Below are 20,003 nucleotides of genomic sequence, written 5' to 3' on the forward strand. Positions count from 1 at the left end.
GAGTGGAGATTTCAGTGTGAATATCGCCTTGATGTATCTCTGCAGACTGTTCCAGGGGCACATTGTGCTGAATTACATTTCTACCATAGAATCTTAATTAAGTGCATCTACCTATATAAATATATTGGGGGTTTTTTTAAATTTGCTTATTAAATACTATTTTTGGTACTTGTTAATTATTATTATTATTATTATTATTATTATTATTATTATTATTAGGGACATTGTGAAGAAAGCGGGCAATGTGCAGCGGAGAACTGATGGAGAGGGGAATACCAGAGAGGTGCAGCGGAGGACAGGTGAGGAACTCATCCTACGTTCAACAGTTCCTGTACTCAAGATAATCAATTAACAGGTGGGTGGCATCCAAGTGACACTATATCTTTGCCCAGACAAAATTTAAATATTATTGTATGTGTGTTTATTTTTACAATGTTACATAAAAAAGGAAATAAATGAAATAAACAATGATTGAAAAACATACACTTTAAAAAATATATGTTGTGTAAAGCGACATATAAATATTAACAAAAATATAAAGAGATAATAAATTAAAAGTCACCGGAAGGAATTTAAGGCTCAGTCTGCCACCCCTGCAACTCCACAAATCTGGGTTTGCCTATGAAGATAAATAATGAAATCCATGTAGGACAAGGATTCCAATAATCGCTTCTCTGCCTTTTGGCTAAGATCAAGTGTAGTTGTGGCAGAGCTGCACTTGGTCCTCTGGCCAGGGGCTGGGATTGCTGCTTTGAAAGCCTGGGACAAATGTGCCTCTGGGAGTGGCGACCCCGGGGGTGCCAAAAAATCACAGGTCAGTAGCACCTTGAAATAGATACAATGTGATTATGTTGGCACCCACGCACTTTTGACCACTTTCTTTTAAGCACTCGCTCTATTCTTTGCCCCGGCCTTATGGCTGGGCGAGAAAATTTTTATACCAAGCCCAGCCATTAGGCTGGGGCCGTATCCACTCGGCACTATTTATTTTTCTTCACGTTTGTCACTTTTTCTTTTGTGTTCACGTTTCCGGATTTTATTGGGTACGGGTAGGCCCTTTTGGGCTCCTGTCCCCGAGACGATCTAGGGGAGGTTGTGTGGCCCTTAGGCTCCAGCCTCCCTGAACACCCACGTTGGTCCTCCCCTTAGGGGGTGGACTAGTTGTTAAACCCTGGGTGAAGCTTCGGTGGATCCCAGGGGCTAAAGGGACCCCCCTAGCCTCGCAGCGAAGGGGGTCTGAAGACCCTTGCCCCCTAAGGGACCTTTTTGGTTCCGGGGGTCGGGGACCAGGGCCCTTTCTTTTTAAAGAAGGGGCCAGTACCGTACCCCTTGTGCACTTTTTTATGGTTTTACACCTTTTTTGGGCACTTTGGGTTTTTGATTGCACGTTCCCAGGCTTTCAATAAAAAAAAAAAATCTGTTCTTATCAGTTTACCAACTACCCGGTGGAGGTTATGCTGAGTGTGGCTCATCCGATAGCGCACTCTAACATCGGTGAGGGGCTGATGTAGACTCTGCTGCATGGTGCACTTGTCTCTCTCCTGCCCAAAACCCAGAGGACATACCTGAGTGTGGCTCATCCGATAGCACACTCTGAACCTGGTGAGGAACTGTTTGAGACTTGTGTTACCCGATCGAAGCCGGCCAGTAGCAAGAAGACCGACCCCGGGGAAGAAGCGCTGCCGACCCCTGCCTGCCGGGAAGAAGACGCCGGGAGTACCTCCAGCTGAAGAAGCCCTCCTCTCCTCAGGCCCTGCTCCAGCGGAAGAAGCGCCCCCTCTTCAGCGGAAGCCCCTGCTCCTCTCTACCCAGCGGGAGGGTATCTGCACTGCTCCCTCCACCCCGGAAGACCAGCCTCTCTGCCCCAGGAAGAGCCAGGACGATGGCCTCAGCTACTGCAGCTCCTGCCTCCACCCCTGCTCCTGCCCCTGGGAAGAAGGGAGGAAAGAACACCGCCCTGAAGCCTCTCCCCGTGGCCGGAACCTCTGCCTCCACTGCCCCTGCTACTGCTGGACAAGGCCAGCCCAGCCAGGACACCCCCAGAAGACCCCCACTCTGGAACCCTGGATGAGGCAGACCATGGTCCTGAAGTTGAAGGAAGTGGAAGGAAGGGTCCCAGACATGACGGCTGAGACTTTCTGTAAGAAGATGATCCTCGATCAGGGCTTCTCCAAGGCTGAAACCCTCAGCGTGCAGAATTACCTGAAAGGGATCTGGTACATCACCTTCGCCTCCATTGCCATCTGTAAGAGGTACTGGGAGGCAGTGAAGACTGCGAGACCGGAGTCTTCCTTCTCCCGCTTCGTGGGGAACTGCCCCATCCAGAGAGAGGAGAGAAGAGTCATGGTCTCCATGAGAAATCCTCACACCCCTGGTAAGGACATCGCTACCTTCCTGAGCCGCTTCTGCTCCGTGGTCAAGGACCGCTCCAAGATCCTGGATGTCAACGGCTTCTGGACAGGCAAGTGGTCCATCATTATCAGACTGAGGAAAGACAACACGACAACTGACGGACTCCAACACCTGCCATCAAGCTTTGCCCTGGGCGGCTCTGCCGGCCTTCTTCACTATGCCGATCAGCCGAGGAACTGCAGGAAATGCGGTGAAGCTGACCACATGGCGAGAAGCTGCAAAGTCTCAGCCTGCAGGAACTGCAAGGTGGCGGGGCACGAGACCAAGGATTGCCCACGAAAATTGTCCTGCAACCTCTGTGGCCTGGCCAGCCACATCTACAGGGACTGCCCCCACAGGGCCAGAACCTATGCTGCAGCTGCCAGGATCGGACTGCCGGAAAGTGGACCTGCCCCTGCCCTGCAGCCCAAGCCAGCCCAGAGGAAGCAACAGAAGCCCACACCGCAGCCAAGAGCTGGTAAGATATCTCCCACCCCTGTTGTGACAGCACCCCCTCCCACCCCGCTGTCACAACACCCCCCCCCCCCCGTAGTAGCACTAACCCCCTCCACCGCTACTGCAGCTCCCTCCCTTTCCCTGGAGGATTCCCCCCCCTCCCCCCTCTTGTGTCTGCAGGTGATGAGAACAAACAAAGGAGGAAGCGGCGACTCTGACTCTTCCAAGAAAAAGGCAATCGAGCTCGAAGAGGACCCTCTCCCGTCGGAGGGGGTCCTGGTAGAGATGGTGGATGAGTTGCTAGATTCCGAGCAGGAGGAGGAAGAATTCCTGCAACTACCCCACATCTGCCTATTCGACCAGCTAGAGGAGAAAGGTCTGCTCCCACCCGAAGGGGACACAGGCAGACCGGACCAAGTCCCACCGGACGAGGAGGGTACCTGATGTATTGACTGTGCTAACTCTCTTTTTTCTCCAAACTAAGGGCTAACTTTTCTCTTTTTACCATTAATGTGAGGAGTGTGAAGGATAAGATTAGACGTCAGTCTGTGTTTACCTTTCTTGACAGTCAGAAATGTGATGTTTACATGTTGCAGGAATGTTCTCTCCCTTTCTCTAGTTCCTACAGGCATCTGGGGAGGCAGTGGTCTCACGGGCCCTCCTATTGGTCTGGGGGGAGTAACTGTAAGTCTGCAGGGGTCGCCATTCTTATCAGGGGAAGCCTCTTCACACTAGACTCCGTTCAGGAGTTTGTCTGCGGCAGATTGCTTATCGTAGATGGTTCCTGGGCGGGTGAGCCTATCAGGCTTATCTGTGTGTATGCATCCCCGGGTAAGAATGAGCTTTTGGAGCTTTTCCAGACCCTGCGGACCCAGCTCGCAACCACCAGGGCGGTAGTGATGGCTGGGGACTTTAACTGTCCTATAGAGGAAGATGGTAGGAGTTCCAGTACTAATGCTAAACTTGATGTTTCTTCCAGGTTGTTGCAGGAGAAGGTAGCCGAAGCATCCTTGCGGGATGCAGTGGGATCCATGGGGGCCGGCTCTGTGAATTATACTTGGAGTCGCCCTGATGGCTCAGTGCGTTCCCGGATTGACTTTGTGTTTACATCGAGAGCGGTAAGACAAAACAGGCATGTCATGGTTCCCTGCTTTTTCTCTGATCATAGGGCCATTCTCTTTGAAGGTGTTCTGGGTCACGGGTTTCCTCCCGGCCCTGGCTCTTGGAAGAAGAACTGCGCTCTGCTGGGAAAAGAAGAGGTGATGGTTGAGCTGAGGGATGCGTATGTAATGTGGAAAAATGACAAAATGTATTTTGACTGTATGTCTAACTGGTGGGTGTCACGGGCACTAGGAGTCTTTACCCAGGGATCACCAGGTGATGGACTTACCAGAGTAGTATAGATGGTAATATGGTACTCTGGTAGCGGGGTGATCACGGAACAGGAGACAGCAGATTGTAGAGAATGCTCGTGGAAAGTCTATGACTAGCAGCACTGGTAATATACAGGTAGTAATACACGAGGAACTGAATGGACAAAGGAAACGTGAGGGTAGTCAGTGGTCTGCGGTAGCAAGTTGTACCACTGCTATAGTGAGGAGGAATGTCCAGCAGCAACGAGGAGGTGATGAGAGTCAGCGGTCTGCGTTTAGCAAGTTGTACCGCTGTCTATGTGAAGGAATGGAATCCAGGTGGAGGTATCCGGGAAGTCAGTGGTCTGCGTTAGCAAGTTGTACCACTGCTATGTGAGAGGATACTGGAAACAGGTGACTCGGGAAACAGGGATCAGTGGTCTGCCTCTAGCAAGTTGTACCACTGAATATATATGTGAGGAGGAGCATGGGGAGAGAACTGCAATACAGAGTATACACGGGCACACTGAACTTGATCCCACGATGATATGCACAATATAGTAATGACTGAACAGCACTGCACAATAATAAAAAGTCATAGGAACTATCCGGGCAAAAGGTAACACAGTCAAATGATGGCAATAGACTCAGCGGATAGTAAACTCCAGGGGAGAACAACTCAGTCCAGCAAGATATGCAATACACCAGCACAGTCAATGAGAAGTATGCATACCGTGGTTCAGGAGCAGGCTGTCAGACAGGAGTGCAGAGATACCTGAACGGCTGGAGGCCGGCAGGATGCGAAGTCCCAGGAGGGTAGAAGCGGTAATCAAGTAGGTGCAGCGCACAGGTAGGTAGACCAGCGGAGATGGGAACAAATACTCAGGAAGCAGTAGTATATAGGACTGGACACCTGGAGAACACTGACGTGTAGAGATGGTCTAGCCGAGATGAAAGCAGCGAGGCGTTGATCCGATGCAGACAGGCGAGTTGACACAGGCAGGAACACTGTAGAAGCACGGAGAGTGGATCAGCTGGCTGCAGACACGAATAGAACTGAAGGGTAGCGGCAAGCAGGACACCGCAGGTACACGGAGGCAGCGGATAGGAATCAGCAGGTGCAGTCTCGATGAAACACGGGAGAGTTGAGATGAGCTGGAACTGTTGAGCATGGAGACAGCGGATAGGAATCAGCTGGTGCAGTCTCGATGGAACACAGGACAGTTGAAGTGAGCTGATAGCTGTAGTGCACGGAGGCAGCGGATAGGAAACAGCTAATACAGTCACGATGAAACACAGGAGAGTTGAAGTGAGTTGATAACTGTAGTGCACGGAGGCAGCGGATAGGAATCAGCTAATACAGTCACGATGAAACACAGGAGAGTTGAAGTGAGTTGATAACTGTAGTGCACGGAGGCAGCGGATAGGAATCAGCTAATACAGTCACGATGAGACACAGGAGTGTTGAAGTGAGTTGATAACTGTAGTGCACGGAGGTAGCGGATAGGAATCAGCTAATACAGTCACGATGAGACACAGGAGTGTTGAAGTGGTCTGGAAACCACAGGGAGTAGAAGTGGTCTGGAAACCACAGGAATCAGCAGAGCTGAATACACGAGGAAACACAGGAACACCTTCAGAGGCTCATGGGGAATGAGACTCCAAGATCAGGCAACGTGGTATTGACCACAGGTGCTTAATATAGGGAGTGTTGCCTGATCAGCCAATTAAGTTAAAGGAACATGAACTGAAGGTTTGAAAGGGCTGCACATGCGCAGACCCTCAGGATGGTGGACGGCCACGGTTCCTAAATACACGGGAAGAAGCACTCACAGTCTGGTGAGTGACAGTACCCCCCCTTTTAAAGGTGGGCACAGAACACCTGGAACCGGGCTTGTCCGGATTTTTGGAATAGAACTTCTTAAGAAGAGCTGGAGCGTTGAGATCTTCAGCTTTGATCCATGAACGCTCCTCAGGACCAAAGCCCTTCCAATGAACGAGGAAACGAAGAACTCCTCGCGAAATTTTTGCGTCCAATATATGGGTAATCTCGAAATCTTCCTCCTGATGAACTTGAACTGGCTGAGGTGCTGAAGGAGGGACCGAGAAACGGTTGATGATGAGAGGTTTGAGCAAGGACACATGGAAGGCATTGGAAATGCGAAGATTCTTAGGAAGTAGAAGTTTGAAACAAACTGGATTTATCACTTGAATGATCCTATATGGACCAATAAAACGGGGAGCGAATTTCATAGATGGGACCTTCAAACGGATATTTTTGGTAGATAACCAAACACGATCTCCAATTTTCAGTGGTGGAATAGCCCGCCTCTTTTTATCTGCAAAAGACTTATATTTGGCAGATGTCTTCTTTAAACAGGTTTTGACCTGAGACCAAATATTTTTGAAGGTCTGACAAACAGTCTCTACAGCAGGAACTCAGGAAACTCCGGAAAAGACGGATGGTGACCGTAAACCACGAAGAATGGAGTTTTGGAAGATGACTCATGGTATATGTTGTTATAAGCGAATTCAGCCCAAGGAAGCAATTCTACCCAGTTGTCTTGATTGGCTGATGAGAACATCCTTATAAAGGTCTCAAGATCTTGATTGACCCTTTCAGTTTGTCCGTTTGATTGAGGATGGTAAGAAGATGAGAGTGCTAATCGTATGCCCAAGGTCTTACAAAGGGCCCGCCAGAATCTGGAAACGAATTGTACTCCTCTATCTGACACAATCTCAGACGGACATCCATAAATACGAAAGATTTCCTTGACGAAATGCTCAGCCAGAGTAGAAGAGGAAGGCAAACCAGACAACGGGACAAAATGAGCCATCTTCGAAAATCTGTCTACCACTACCCAAATAGTATTACAATTTTTACTAGGCGGAAGATCAGTAACAAAGTCAATACTAATATGGGTCCAAGGCTTGGATGGAATGGTTAGTGGTTGAAACAAACCCGCTGGGGTTCTGCGGGAGGTCTTAAACTGGGAACACAATTCACAAGCAGCTACAAACTCTTTGACGTCTCTCCTCATCGAGGGCCACCAGTAACTTCGAGAGAGAATCTCAAAAGTCTTGCGTTCACCAGCATGTCCAGAAAAACGAGAAGAGTGGAACCACGAAAGGATTTTCCTCCTAAGAGTAGAAGGCACGAGGGTCTTCCCAAATGGTAGTACTTTAGTGGAAGAAGCAGCCAGCGAAATACATTTGGGGTCTAGTATAGAGTGGTTGGAAACCTCTTCAACGTCAGAGGATGTCACAAAAGCTCGGGATAGAGCGTCAGCTTTTTTGTTCTTGACAGCCGGTTTGAAGGTTATGATTAATTCGAAACGAGAAAAGAAAAGAGACCATCTTGCTTGACGAGGATTCAAGCATTGAGCAGACTGTAGATATGACAAGTTCTTATGATCCGTGAAAATCGTCACAGGGTGACGAGCTCCCTCCAATAAGTATCTCCACTCCTCTAATGCTACTTTGATAGCCAGCAACTCCTTGTCCCCGATAGTGTAATTCCTCTCCGCCGGCAGGAGACCCCGGGAGTAAAAGTCACAAGGATGGAATTTTTGTTGCTCTGATCGTTGAGAGAGAATGGCTCCTAAGCCAACATTAGAGGCATCTACTTCTAGGAAGAAGGGAAGTGTCACATCAGGCTGTCGAAGAATGGGAGCAGAGGAGAAGGACTCTTTAAGGAATTGAAAGGCTTGGAGAGCCTCAGATGACCATTGCTTAGTATTGGCTCCTTTGCGAGTCAGGGCCACAATAGGAGATGCAATGGACGAGAAATCTTGAATGAAGCGTCTATAGTAATTGGCAAAACCTAAAAAACGCTGAATGGCACGAAGAGTAGTTGGCTGAGGCCAATGTAACACAGCATTCACCTTTTCTGGATCCATTTGTAGACCAACTCCGGAGACAATATAACCCAAAAATGGAATCTGGGGCAACTCGAATGAACATTTTTCTAGTTTGCAGAATAATGAATTTTTCCGGAGTCTGGAAAGGACCTCTGCCACTTGTTGGTGATGAGAAGGCAGGTCCTGTGAAAAGATCAATATGTCGTCCAGGTAGACAACGACACATACATATAACAAGTCCCGAAAGATCTCATTAATGAAGCCCTGGAAGACAGCGGGGGCATTACATAGCCCGAAAGGCATTACTAAATATTCATAATGCCCATCTCTGGTGTTGAAAGCTGTCTTCCATTCGTCACCGGACCGGATTCTAATTAAATTATAGGCACCACGAAGATCCAACTTGGTAAAGATCCGAGCTCCCTTAATGCGATCGAATAACTCAGTAATCAGAGGAATGGGATACCGATTTTTAATGGTAATGGCGTTAAGTCCACGAAAATCTATGCAGGGGCGTAGTGATCCATCCTTCTTTTTTACGAAGAAGAACCCGGCTCCAGCGGGAGAGGTAGAAGGTCGAATAAAACCTCGCTGGAGGTTCTCTTGGATGTATTCAGATGTAGCTTGAGTTTCAGGTAACGAAAGTGGATACACCCGTCCCCTAGGAGGAGTCTTGCCAGGTAGAAGATCGATCGGACAATCCCAAGAACGATGAGGAGGAAGACGTTCAGACTGAGCTTTATCAAACACATCGGCAAATGAAGCATACTGCGGAGGGAGTCCCGGTGAGGAAGATGAGATGGAAGATTGCTGTATTTTAAGAGGAATGACTTGGGAAAGACAACGATGATGACATTCAGCTCCCCAAGACGTAACTTGAGGAGTACGCCAGTCAATCTGGGGAGAATGACATTAAAGCCATGGAAGGCCTAAAACAATCGGACTTGTAGTAACAGGAAGAATTAAAAAAACGAAATCTCTTCATGGTGTAGCACACCAATCTGAAGCGTTACTGGAGACGTACTCTGGGTGATGAGACCATTGATGATACGTGATCCATCTATAGCAGTCACAGTAATCAGTGTTTTCAAAGTAATCACTGGTAGGGACCATTGATTCACTAGGGATTTAGAAAAAATTTCCTGCTGCTCCAGAATCAATCAGTGCTTGGGACACAAAGGATTTGGTAGCAAAGGAAATCGTAACATCAAAAGCGCAGACTTTTAGTTTCGTAGAACATGGAGAGGACTCCAGGGACCCTAACTTCACCTCTCCAGAACTAGTTAGGGCCTGGCATTTCCCGATTTCTTGGGGCAAGAATTGAGAAGATGTGTGGACTCAGCACAATAGATACAGAGTCTATTCTTTACTCTTCGGTTCCTCTCCTCAGAAGTTAATTTGAAACGTCCTATCTCCATGGGGATCACAGGAGATGAAACTGGACGAAATTGAGGGGTTGAGCGAAGAGGTGCTTTAACTGAAGTTGTTTTTTCAGATTCCCTTTCACGAAACCTCATGTCTACACGATGGCAGAGGGAAATCAAATCTTCTAATGACGTAGGTAGCTCTTGGGTAGTCAGTGCATCTTTAATTTTATCGGAGAGCCCCTGCCAGAAGGCGGCAATTAATGCTTCAGTGTTCCACTGAAGTTCAGAGGCTAATATCCTAAATTGAATGACGTACTGTCCTACTGTACGGGAACCCTGACGTAAACGGAGAATGCTGGAAGCAGCGGAGGTCACACGACCTGGTTCATCGAACACACTTCGGAACATAGAAATAAATTTGGCACTATCTTGTAATACTGGATCGTTCCTCTCCCACAGAGGGGAAGCCCAAGCCAGCGCTTGTCCTGAAAACAATGAAATAAGATAGGCCACTCTGGAACGATGGGTAGAAAAATTTTGAGGTTGGAGCTCAAAATGAACTGAGCATTGGTTGAGAAAACCCCTACAAGTTTTGGGGTCTCCATCATATTTTGACGGAGTAGGCAGGTGAAGCGTGGAAGCCGTAGACACCTGGGATGGCACTGGGGAAACGGAGGAAAGCACAGGAGCTTCAACATTAGCTGTAACATTCTGTCCAGATGTTCCTTGGGAGGCTAATGTCTGGTAACATTGTAGTAACAGCTGTTGGCGAGCATCCTGTTGCTCCACACGGGTAACCAGATGCTGCAGCATCTCTTTAGCTGTAGGTTCCGAATCTGGGTCTGTCATGGCCTGATCTTACTGTCACGGCACTAGGAGTCTTTACCCAGGGATCACCAGGTGATGGACATACCAGAGTAGTATAGATGGTAATATGGTACTCTGGTAGCGGGGTGATCACGGAACAGGAGAAAGCAGATGGTAGAGAATGCTCGTGGAAAGTCTATGACTAGCAGCACTGGTAATATACAGGTAGTAATACACGAGGAACTGAATGGACAAAGGAAACGTGGGGATAGTCAGTGGTCTGCAGTAGCAAGTTGTACCACTGCTATAGTGAGGAGGAATGTCCAGCAGCAACGAGGAGGTGATGAGAGTCAGCGGTCTGCGTTTAGCAAGTTGTACCGCTGTCTATGTGAAGGAATGGAATCCAGGTGGAGGTATCCGGGAAGTCAGTGGTCTGCGTTAGCAAGTTGTACCACTGCTATGTGAGAGGATACTGGAAACAGGTGACTCGGGAAACAGGGATCAGTGGTCTGCCTCTAGCAAGTTGTACCACTGAATATATATGTGAGGAGGAGCACGGGGAGAGAACTGCAATACAGAGTATACACGGGCACACTGAACTTGATCCCACGATGATATGCACAATATAGTAATGACTGAACAGCACTGCACAATAATACAAAGTCATAGAAACTATCCGGGCAAAAGGTAACACAGTCAAATGATGGCAATAGACTCAGCGGATAGTAAACTCCAGGGGAGAACAGCTCAGTCCAGCAAGATATGCAATACACCAGCACAGTCAATGAGAAGTATGCATACCGTGGTTCAGGAGCAGGCTGTCAGACAGGAGTGCAGAGATACCTGAACGGCTGGAGGCCGGCAGGATGCGAAGTCCCAGGAGGGTAGAAGCGGTAATCAAGTAGGTGCAGCGCACAGGTAGGTAGACCAGCGGAGATGGGAACAAATACTCAGGAAGCAGTAGTATATAGGACTGGACACCTGGAGAACACTGACGTGTAGAGATGGTCTAGCCGAGATGAAAGCAGCGAGGCGTTGATCCGATGCAGACAGGCGAGTTGACACAGGCAGGAACACTGTAGAAGCACGGAGAGTGGATCAGCTGGCTGCAGACACGAATAGAACTGAAGGGTAGCGGCAAGCAGGACACCGCAGGTACACGGAGGCAGCGGATAGGAATCAGCAGGTGCAGTCTCGATGAAACACGGGAGAGTTGAGATGAGCTGGAACTGTTGAGCACGGAGACAGCGGATAGGAATCAGCTGGTGCAGTCTCGATGGAACACAGGAGAGTTGAAGTGAGCTGATAGCTGTAGTGCACGGAGGCAGCGGATAGGAATCAGCTAATACAGTCACGATGAAACACAGGAGAGTTGAAGTGAGTTGATAACTGTAGTGCACGGAGGCAGCGGATAGGAATCAGCTAATACAGTCACGATGAAACACAGGAGAGTTGAAGTGAGTTGATAACTGTAGTGCACGGAGGCAGCGGATAGGAATCAGCTAATACAGTCACGATGAGACACAGGAGTGTTGAAGTGAGTTGATAACTGTAGTGCACGGAGGCAGCGGATAGGAATCAGCTAATACAGTCACGATGAGACACAGGAGTGTTGAAGGGGTCTGGAAACCACAGGGAGTAGAAGTGGTCTGGAAACCACAGGAATCAGCAGAGCTGAATACACGAGGAAACACAGGAACACCTTCAGAGGCTCATGGGGAATGAGACTCCAAGATCAGGCAACGTGGTATTGACCACAGGTGCTTAATATAGGGAGTGTTGCCTGATCAGCCAATTAAGTTAAAGGAACATGAACTGAAGGTTTGAAAGGGCTGCACATGCGCAGACCCTCAGGATGGTGGACGGCCACGGTTCCTAAATACACGGGAAGAAGCACTCACAGTCTGGTGAGTGACAGTGGGAGTATGTCAAGGGCAAGTTTCGCAGTTTCTTTCAGGCTAAAGGCCGCCAACAGGCGTGTGAGAGGAAGAGAAACTTCAGGAGGCTTCAGCGTCAGCTGCAGTCCCTGCTGGATCTCCAACTTTGCGGCTGGGACGTGAAGGATGATCTGGCTGAGGCCAAGGGGGGCCTGAAAAGGCACTTCGAGGAAGAGGCTAGACGCATCATCTTCCGTTCCAAGGTGGAGAATCTGGAGAAGGGTGAGAAATGTAATTCTTTCTTTTTCAGAAAACTCCACTCCGGCCACACGCCCCTGACTGAACTGCGGGACAAGTCTCGCACCCCCAGGAGGGGTAAGGAGGGCTTCATGGGAGTCGTCACAGACTACTATGGCAAACTCTACTCCCCTAAGACTACAGACGACGATGCGGCGGAATCTTTCCTGTCAGGTATCACTAACCCCATTGATTCTACAGGTAGAGCAGCTATGGACGCCCCCCTCACCTTGGGGAAGCTGCACTCTGCCGCTAAATCCTTTAGGCCGGGCAGGACCCCGGGAAGTGATGGCCTCCCAGCCGAGCTCTATGTAGCGCTGTGGGACCTCATTGGCCCGGACCTGCTAGAGCTGTATGAGGAGATGGTGGTGGAGGGCAGAATGCCTCCTACTCTGAGAGAGGGCTTGATCACGATTTTGTATAAGCACAAGGGAGAGAGATGTGACCTCAAAAATTGGAGGCCCATCTCCCTCCTGAATGTGGACTACAAGATTTTGGCCAAGGTACTAGCCAACAGGCTAAAGGTTGTCATTGGGCGAATTGTTCATCCTGATCAGACTTGTGGCATTCCTGGTAGAAGGATTGCAGACAGCCTTGTGCTGCTGAGGGACACGGTTCATTATATCAAAGACCGCCATGCACATGTGGCCCTGGTCAGTCTTGATCAGGAGAAGGCCTTTGATCGTGTCTCTCATGGTTTTATGCGTAAGGTTCTGTGCAGGTTTGGATTGGGTGATATATTTTGTTCTTATGTTAACCTGATGTACCTTGATATTTACAGCTCGGTGTTGGTGAACGGCTGGAAGACTGACCCCTTCTCTGTATTGTCTGGGGTTAGACAAGGCTGCCCTCTTTCACCTCTCCTTTTTGTCTGTTGTATAGAGCTCTTTGCGATGTCCATCAGGCGAAATCCAGAGATCAGAGGGATCACCGCACCGGGTCCAGACAGACTAGAGGTCAAGTGTTCGCTCTACATGGACGACGTCACTGTCTTCTGCGCTGATCAGCGTTCGGTGGCAGCACTCGTCCAGACCTGCGACAACTTCGACCAAGCTTCAGGGGCAAAGGTCAACTGCGGGAAGTCAGAGGCGATGCTGTTTTGTCAGTGGCACCTGTCATCCCCCGTTGCATTCCACTTCACAATCAAGCCGGACTTCATCAAAATCCTTGGAGTTTGGTTTGGTGGAGAGGAGGCGGCCCTGAAGTGCTGGGAAGAGAGACTGGCGACAGTCAGGGAAAAGATTGGACTGTGGAGCCTCAGACTCCTTACCATCGAAGGAAAAGCACTGGTGTTGCGCAACGAGATTCTTCCCGTTCTGCAGTACACGGCCCAAGCTTGGCCACCTCTTGCTGCCGTCTGTAAGACCATCATGAGGACAGTCTTTCACTTCATCTGGGGCTCCAAAAAGGACAGAGTGAATCGGTCAGTGATGTACAAGGAGCCCCACAAAGGTGGGAAAGGGATCCCCGATATCCCCACCATGCTGCGGGCCTTCTTTGTTTGCAACTGTATCCGCAGGACACTCCTTGAAAAGAACATTTGCTCTGCTGGGAAGTCCATGTCCCGCTTTTTCCTTCTGCCTCTTTGGAGGAAACTTGGTTGGGACAAGTGGGACAACTCCTTCCCTTACAACTGGACTACACCTTGGTTTTACCTGGATGTTGGACAATTTGTGAGGGAGCACCATCTGGAGGGACTTAAACCAGACTTGTGGAAACCTAAAACTATCCACAAGCTCATCAGAGCTAAGGACGTTATGGAGTCTGTTCCAGGGCTCCCTGTGGCTACGGCCAAACATGTTTGGGAGAATGTGGCCTCTAAGAGGTTGACTAATGGACATAAGGACATTGCATGGATGGCCATCCAGGGGGGGCCTGCCTCTCAGGACATTCATGCACTCCCGGAACCTGTGCAGATATGTTCACTGCCCCTTTTGTATTACCAGAAGGGAGACTGCTCAGCATATCTTTTGGGACTGCCCCACTGCACAGGCATTGTTGGATGCCCTGGAACATGAACTTAAGGACAGTGTGCCCAGGACTTGCCTTTCATACCATTTGGTATTTTATGGATTATTTCCTGGGACTCACACCGTTGAGGCAATCCAGGAGGCCTGGCGCATTATGAACTGTTTTAAGGATGCTATGTGGCTTGCCAGGAATCGCCTCATCTTGAAGCGGGAGAAGATGACCATCCAGGACTGTCGCAGGCTGATTCACAGCCTGCTAAGAGACTATAACACCCTTGACAGTCCTGAGGAAGATGAAGACGACGATTGATTGTAATTGATTGTTGTCTCCCTCTTCTCCTTCTCCCCATTGTGTCTATTTCCAATAAAAATCTTTGGTTTGTGCTTCCCTCCCTTCCCCCCTCCAACCCATTCCCCTTCACAGCATGAAGTATTATTGAATGTCATGTCTATTTATGCACCCTTCCCTTTGTGTCTGTTCTCAATAAAAACTTTTTGCTCGTGACTCCATCATCCTACCCCTCTCACCTACCTCCCCCTCACATCCAATGTTATTTTATTGCACTGTGATACGGTTTAAAGTTTGAATGGTTAATGCAGTACTTGATGTATATAGTGTAGGATGTTATGTCTTGTACTTTATGCCCTGTATTGTACTAAAACGTATGCATGATCATGTCTTACGGTGTACTCTGTACACTTGAATGAAACTTATGAACTGTGTTTTTTGTACTTTATACAAAATAAAGCTACTTTTTCAATCAAAAAAAGGATTCCAATAAATATATTGAGGTTCTGTTAATGAAGTCCATAATAATAGGAAATAATATACTGTATATGCTCTTCAGTTTGACAACTTATTTCGGTTAAAAGATTGCTAAATATTTGTTTATACAAGGATTGACACAGTTATAGAACCCAAAACTAAGGTATAGGTGTTCACTCCTGTCCTAGAACACCCAGATCATATTGGTTAGGCCAGCCGCAGTTTTATTTCAACATATAAATATAATTACTTTTAGACCAGATTGGTCTGAAATAATCCCCTACTACCAATAGAATAGATCTATGGTCTTAATGTGATATATAGTACATAAACACCAACCACTCGTGTAGTGAATGTGCGTACCAGATAAATAATCTTTAAAGCTCATCAGATGAGGGGAACATCCTGGATGTAGCTGATCATATATCCTTCAGGATTTCCAACGAGCCAGTAGATATCAGGTGCAGGCTGATGCAGGAAATAATATAAATGTCCAGAAACAAGCAGGTACACAGCTAATGCAGGGAAGCAGGGGCATGAACAGATTCCAGGCAGCATGAACCAGAGGAGCAAGGCAGGAGGAAGAATCCACAGGTAACACAGGATATGACATCAGAATAGGACAACAATAACTAGCCGGCTGGTTATTGTTGTCCTATTCTGATGTCATATCCTGTGTTACCTGTGGATTCTTTCTCCTGCCTTGCTCCTCTGGTTCATGCTGCCTGGAATCTGTTCATGCCCCTGCTTCCCTGCATTAGCTGTGTACCTGCTTGTTTCTGGACATTTATATTATTTCCTGCATCAGCCTGCACCTGATATCTACTGGCTCGTTGGAAATCCTGAAGGATATATGATCAGCTACATCCAGGATGTTCCACTCATCTGATGAGCTTTAAAGATTATTTATCTGGTACGCACATTCACTACACGAGTGGTTGGTGTTTATGTACTATATATCACATTAAGACCATAGATCTATTCTATTGGTAGTAGGGGATTATTTCAGACCAATCTGGTCTAAAAGTTACTTGTATTGTAACAATATTACACTATTGTGCGCCTCCTCTTTACACTTTGTTTCTAGATCATTCCGTTTTACACCGATTGGCTCAAGGAGGACTGGCTGCTGCCTGCACACGGGAAGTGTTTTATGAGAGATTCACATTTGGACATTTTTGTTTATTTATATTGATAATTTGCTACAGCGCCATTGTTTTGGTATTGTTTCTTCTTTTTATATAAATATAATTATATACATGAGACAGGAAAGCTAACTACCCCACTGTCCCACAAATTACAATCACAGTAGCTCCATAATAAATGACATAACACCAAGCAGTGGAGAGAATATGGCAACATTCATTTATTACTTATGAGCACAAAGAGTTCACAGTGCGCCTCGAGATAAGTCTGAATATTGTCTATTATATAATGCACTCAATCTTGAAAAGCGCTACTCAGCAATATCCGTGATTTTTAGTGAACTCTTCTCACAGATTTTTTGTAGCACTAGCAGCCTATCTCCATGGGTGTGCCAAGGTATCTAAAATATCAAAGAAACGTGGGAGCTTCCATAGTGCATTATCCACATTTTATTGTTAAAATCACATACAGCATGTGCACATACTAGAGATCCTTAAACAGCAAGCATGTAAAACATAAATGACAGGATTACCCCTACGCAGCAATTCGGAGCAGACCTCACAATCAGTACTCCTTCTCCAACCCTCTACGTGTCTACGCGTTTTGTCATTAAACAACTTCATCAGGAGGGGTGGATCCTATCTGAAACGGGCAACTTTTTATAGAACGATTTAATTACTTATGTCAGTATGTAACAGGTTTCATTCATTGGATTCCAACTGCACAGTTTGTATCTGCCCCTAATTTTCTAGACTATAGGGCTATCTGAAGCAGCATAATACTATTCAAGATCGCATACATGAAATCATCACTTATATAATATAAGAATACAGTGTTATACAATTTAAAATATTATCTAAAATATTTTGGTATGATCTCTAATTTGTTAGCTATTTCACAATAGTATATGATGTTATTTTATCCACAGCGTCTTAATTAATGTCCACATAAAACATTCTCACTAAAGTGCATTACTCTAATTTGATAGGATAACAAGGGGTCAATTATATTAAATCAATACTAACCCCTCTTTCTTTATAAAAACAGGCAGCCACATAAGATGATCTTACTAAACCCTTCAGCTCTTAATATACAAAAATCGGACTGATCATATAACTGTCAATATGGATACTTTTGAGAAACAGGCATTAGAAATTTACAATAGATTTTATGAACGGGGATATCCTGAAAAATTGCTGTTAACTAGCCTTGAGAAGGTTAAGAAATTGGATTGAACTGAGTTGTTAACATATAAGATAAAAGAAAATAATGATCTAAATAAAAATAAGGGGCAGATACAAACTGTGCAGTTGGAGCTCAATGAATGAAACCTGTTACATATTGACATCAGTAATTAAATCGTTCTAAAAAAAGTAGGATCCATCCAACTGGCCACCTGACACTCTGTTCTGGGTACCAACATAAAAGCAGGGTATAATAACAAATCCTGTTGCCCAGGAACCCTTTCCGGAGTTCTCTCCAAAAAATAACCATAAAGTTCTGCCTTTTTTTTATTTTTTTTCTTGTATATGCACATTAAAGATATTCAGAAACTAATAAGTGTAAACCATTCTGCCTACATAGCCCAGAGGTGCGATCTTCCAAATCCCATCGTTCTAATGTAATCTGACACTTTTGTATTCTCTTTCTTGAGGTACTATTAAGCACATTACATTGTGCTTCTCTATGGATCCTTGCCATGTCTGGGATCAGTTAGACGCACCTTTAAGCCTCTCTGTCCGTACTAATGTAGCACCACCTGACCAGCATCAATTCCCAAATTCAGTCCCTGCAGTAGCTCAGCAATACATGCTGAGTTGCTCCTGTCTACCTTTCAAGCCAGCTCTCAAACTGCTTGCAATCTGCTATCTTGTAATCCACCCAGTCTTCATGAATAGTTATTGAACCATCGAATATTAGGCATGCATCAGCTGCTTGAGCCTCTTGGCTAGACATGAACTGATTGTCCTTTACCTTCCTTTGCCTACTAATGACTGATTAATTCCACCACAATATTAATAACTGTCAAAGTCAGCCCAAAACTGGTGCAATCAGGTGCCTACTGACCATGGCCAAATTGGGTTTTTCAAGCCCATTATCATACTCTATTAACATTTAGCCATCCCAACAATTGCAAGAAATTGAGATATGTGCCAGCCTAACTCTAACTCTTATATGTATCCTCAAGTGATAGTTTCATTACAGTTTAATTAGACATTTAAAAGAACCTTAATCCATTTAAACTGTGTGCGTGCCAACCAGGTGTCCCAGTGGCCCCATTAGGTAGGCCAGGGGTGGATTGGCCATAGACCTTACAGGGAAGTTTCCCGGTAGGCCGATGGCCTAACGAGGCCACCTGGAGGCCAACTCAGATTTGCCTGGGAGGCGCGTTTGGATGCGGCGGGGGGAGGCACGTACAGGAAAGCAATCTAAAATATTGGTGTTCAGTGGGCAGCAACAGGCAGCCAATTGCTAGGCTCCCACGGTGCTGTTCGGCAGACAGGAAGTCTGACTTCACTTCCTGTTTGCCTGATGTGAGAAGAGACGCTGCTCAGAGCAACTGAAGGTAAGTGAGGGGGGCTTAGTATACTATACTAAGGGGGGGTCCTATACTATACTAAGGGGGACTACCTATACTATGCTATACTAAGTGGAGCTGCCTATACTATACTAAGGGGTGGCTGCCTATACTATACTAAGGGGTGCTGCCTATACTATACTAAGTGGAGCTACCTATACTATACTAAGGTGGGTTACCTATACTATACTATACTAAGAGGGGCTACCTATACTATACTATACTATGGGGGGCTACCTATACTATACTATACTAAGGTGGGTTACCTATACTATACTATACTAAGAGGGGCTACCTATACTATACTATACTAAGGGGGGCAACCTATACTATACTATACTAAGAGGGGCTACCTATACTATACTATACTAAGGGGGGCAACCTATACTATACTATACTAAGAGGGGCTACCTATACTATACTATACTAAGGGGGGCAACCTATACTATACTATACTAAGGGGGGCTACCTATACTATACTATTGGGGGGCTACCTATACTATACTAAGAGGGGGCTACCTATAGTATACTATACATTTGCCCTGCATGGCTTTAGAGATGACCCACTGTGTGTAAAGTCATCACATCTAGGTTTTCCTAAATGTTACTACAACCAAATTCCTGTAGTTCTAAATCCCACCTACTTTTGTGTTGGCCCCACCTACAGTTATTTTGGTCCCGCCGACATTAGGCCACTTAAATAATTTTTTCCAGGGCCACTTTAAGCCCCAATCCGCCCCTGAGGTAGGCCAAGATTGCTGTGCGAGAAAGGTCTAAATCAATATCCCAATCTTGTAGTTGCTAATACCCAAAGGTGAGCAGATATCTGTGAGGGGCATCATTCTCCTGTGGCGCCAAATTGCAACATTTTAAAAACTTGAATCTGCACATGCTAGTTCGTAATTTACTCTCTCTCATCTCTGTACTAAAGGCCGTACATGTTCAGACCCTCCACCACTACCTCATTATTAGGCCTGAACACTACCTGTCTATTCATAGCTCCACTGCCACAAATATCATGAAAAGCTTGAATAGCATTACATTGCACGTTAAACTTGCTTGCACCTACTTCACATGCCATCTCTCAGCACACCATTTCCCTGCAATAAATGCCATGAACACTACAGTCCCTACTG

At 46.6% G+C, this 20,003-nt stretch overlaps 1 protein-coding gene across 1 annotated transcript; it reads left to right on the forward strand.

Annotated features, from left to right (window-relative positions):
- Positions 1 to 242: 242 nt before the first annotated feature.
- LOC142150816 (uncharacterized) lies at positions 243 to 3,291 on the forward strand. Its single transcript, XM_075206001.1, has 3 exons — positions 243 to 283; positions 2,019 to 2,892; positions 3,028 to 3,291. Exons 1-3 carry the CDS (start codon positions 243 to 245, stop codon positions 3,289 to 3,291), a joined length of 1,179 nt encoding a protein of 392 aa, XP_075062102.1.
- Positions 3,292 to 20,003: the final 16,712 nt, after the last annotated feature.

The sequence above is a fragment of the Mixophyes fleayi genome, chromosome 4 (assembly GCF_038048845.1).
Source record: "Mixophyes fleayi isolate aMixFle1 chromosome 4, aMixFle1.hap1, whole genome shotgun sequence".
Classification (NCBI taxonomy): domain Eukaryota; kingdom Metazoa; phylum Chordata; class Amphibia; order Anura; family Limnodynastidae; genus Mixophyes; species Mixophyes fleayi.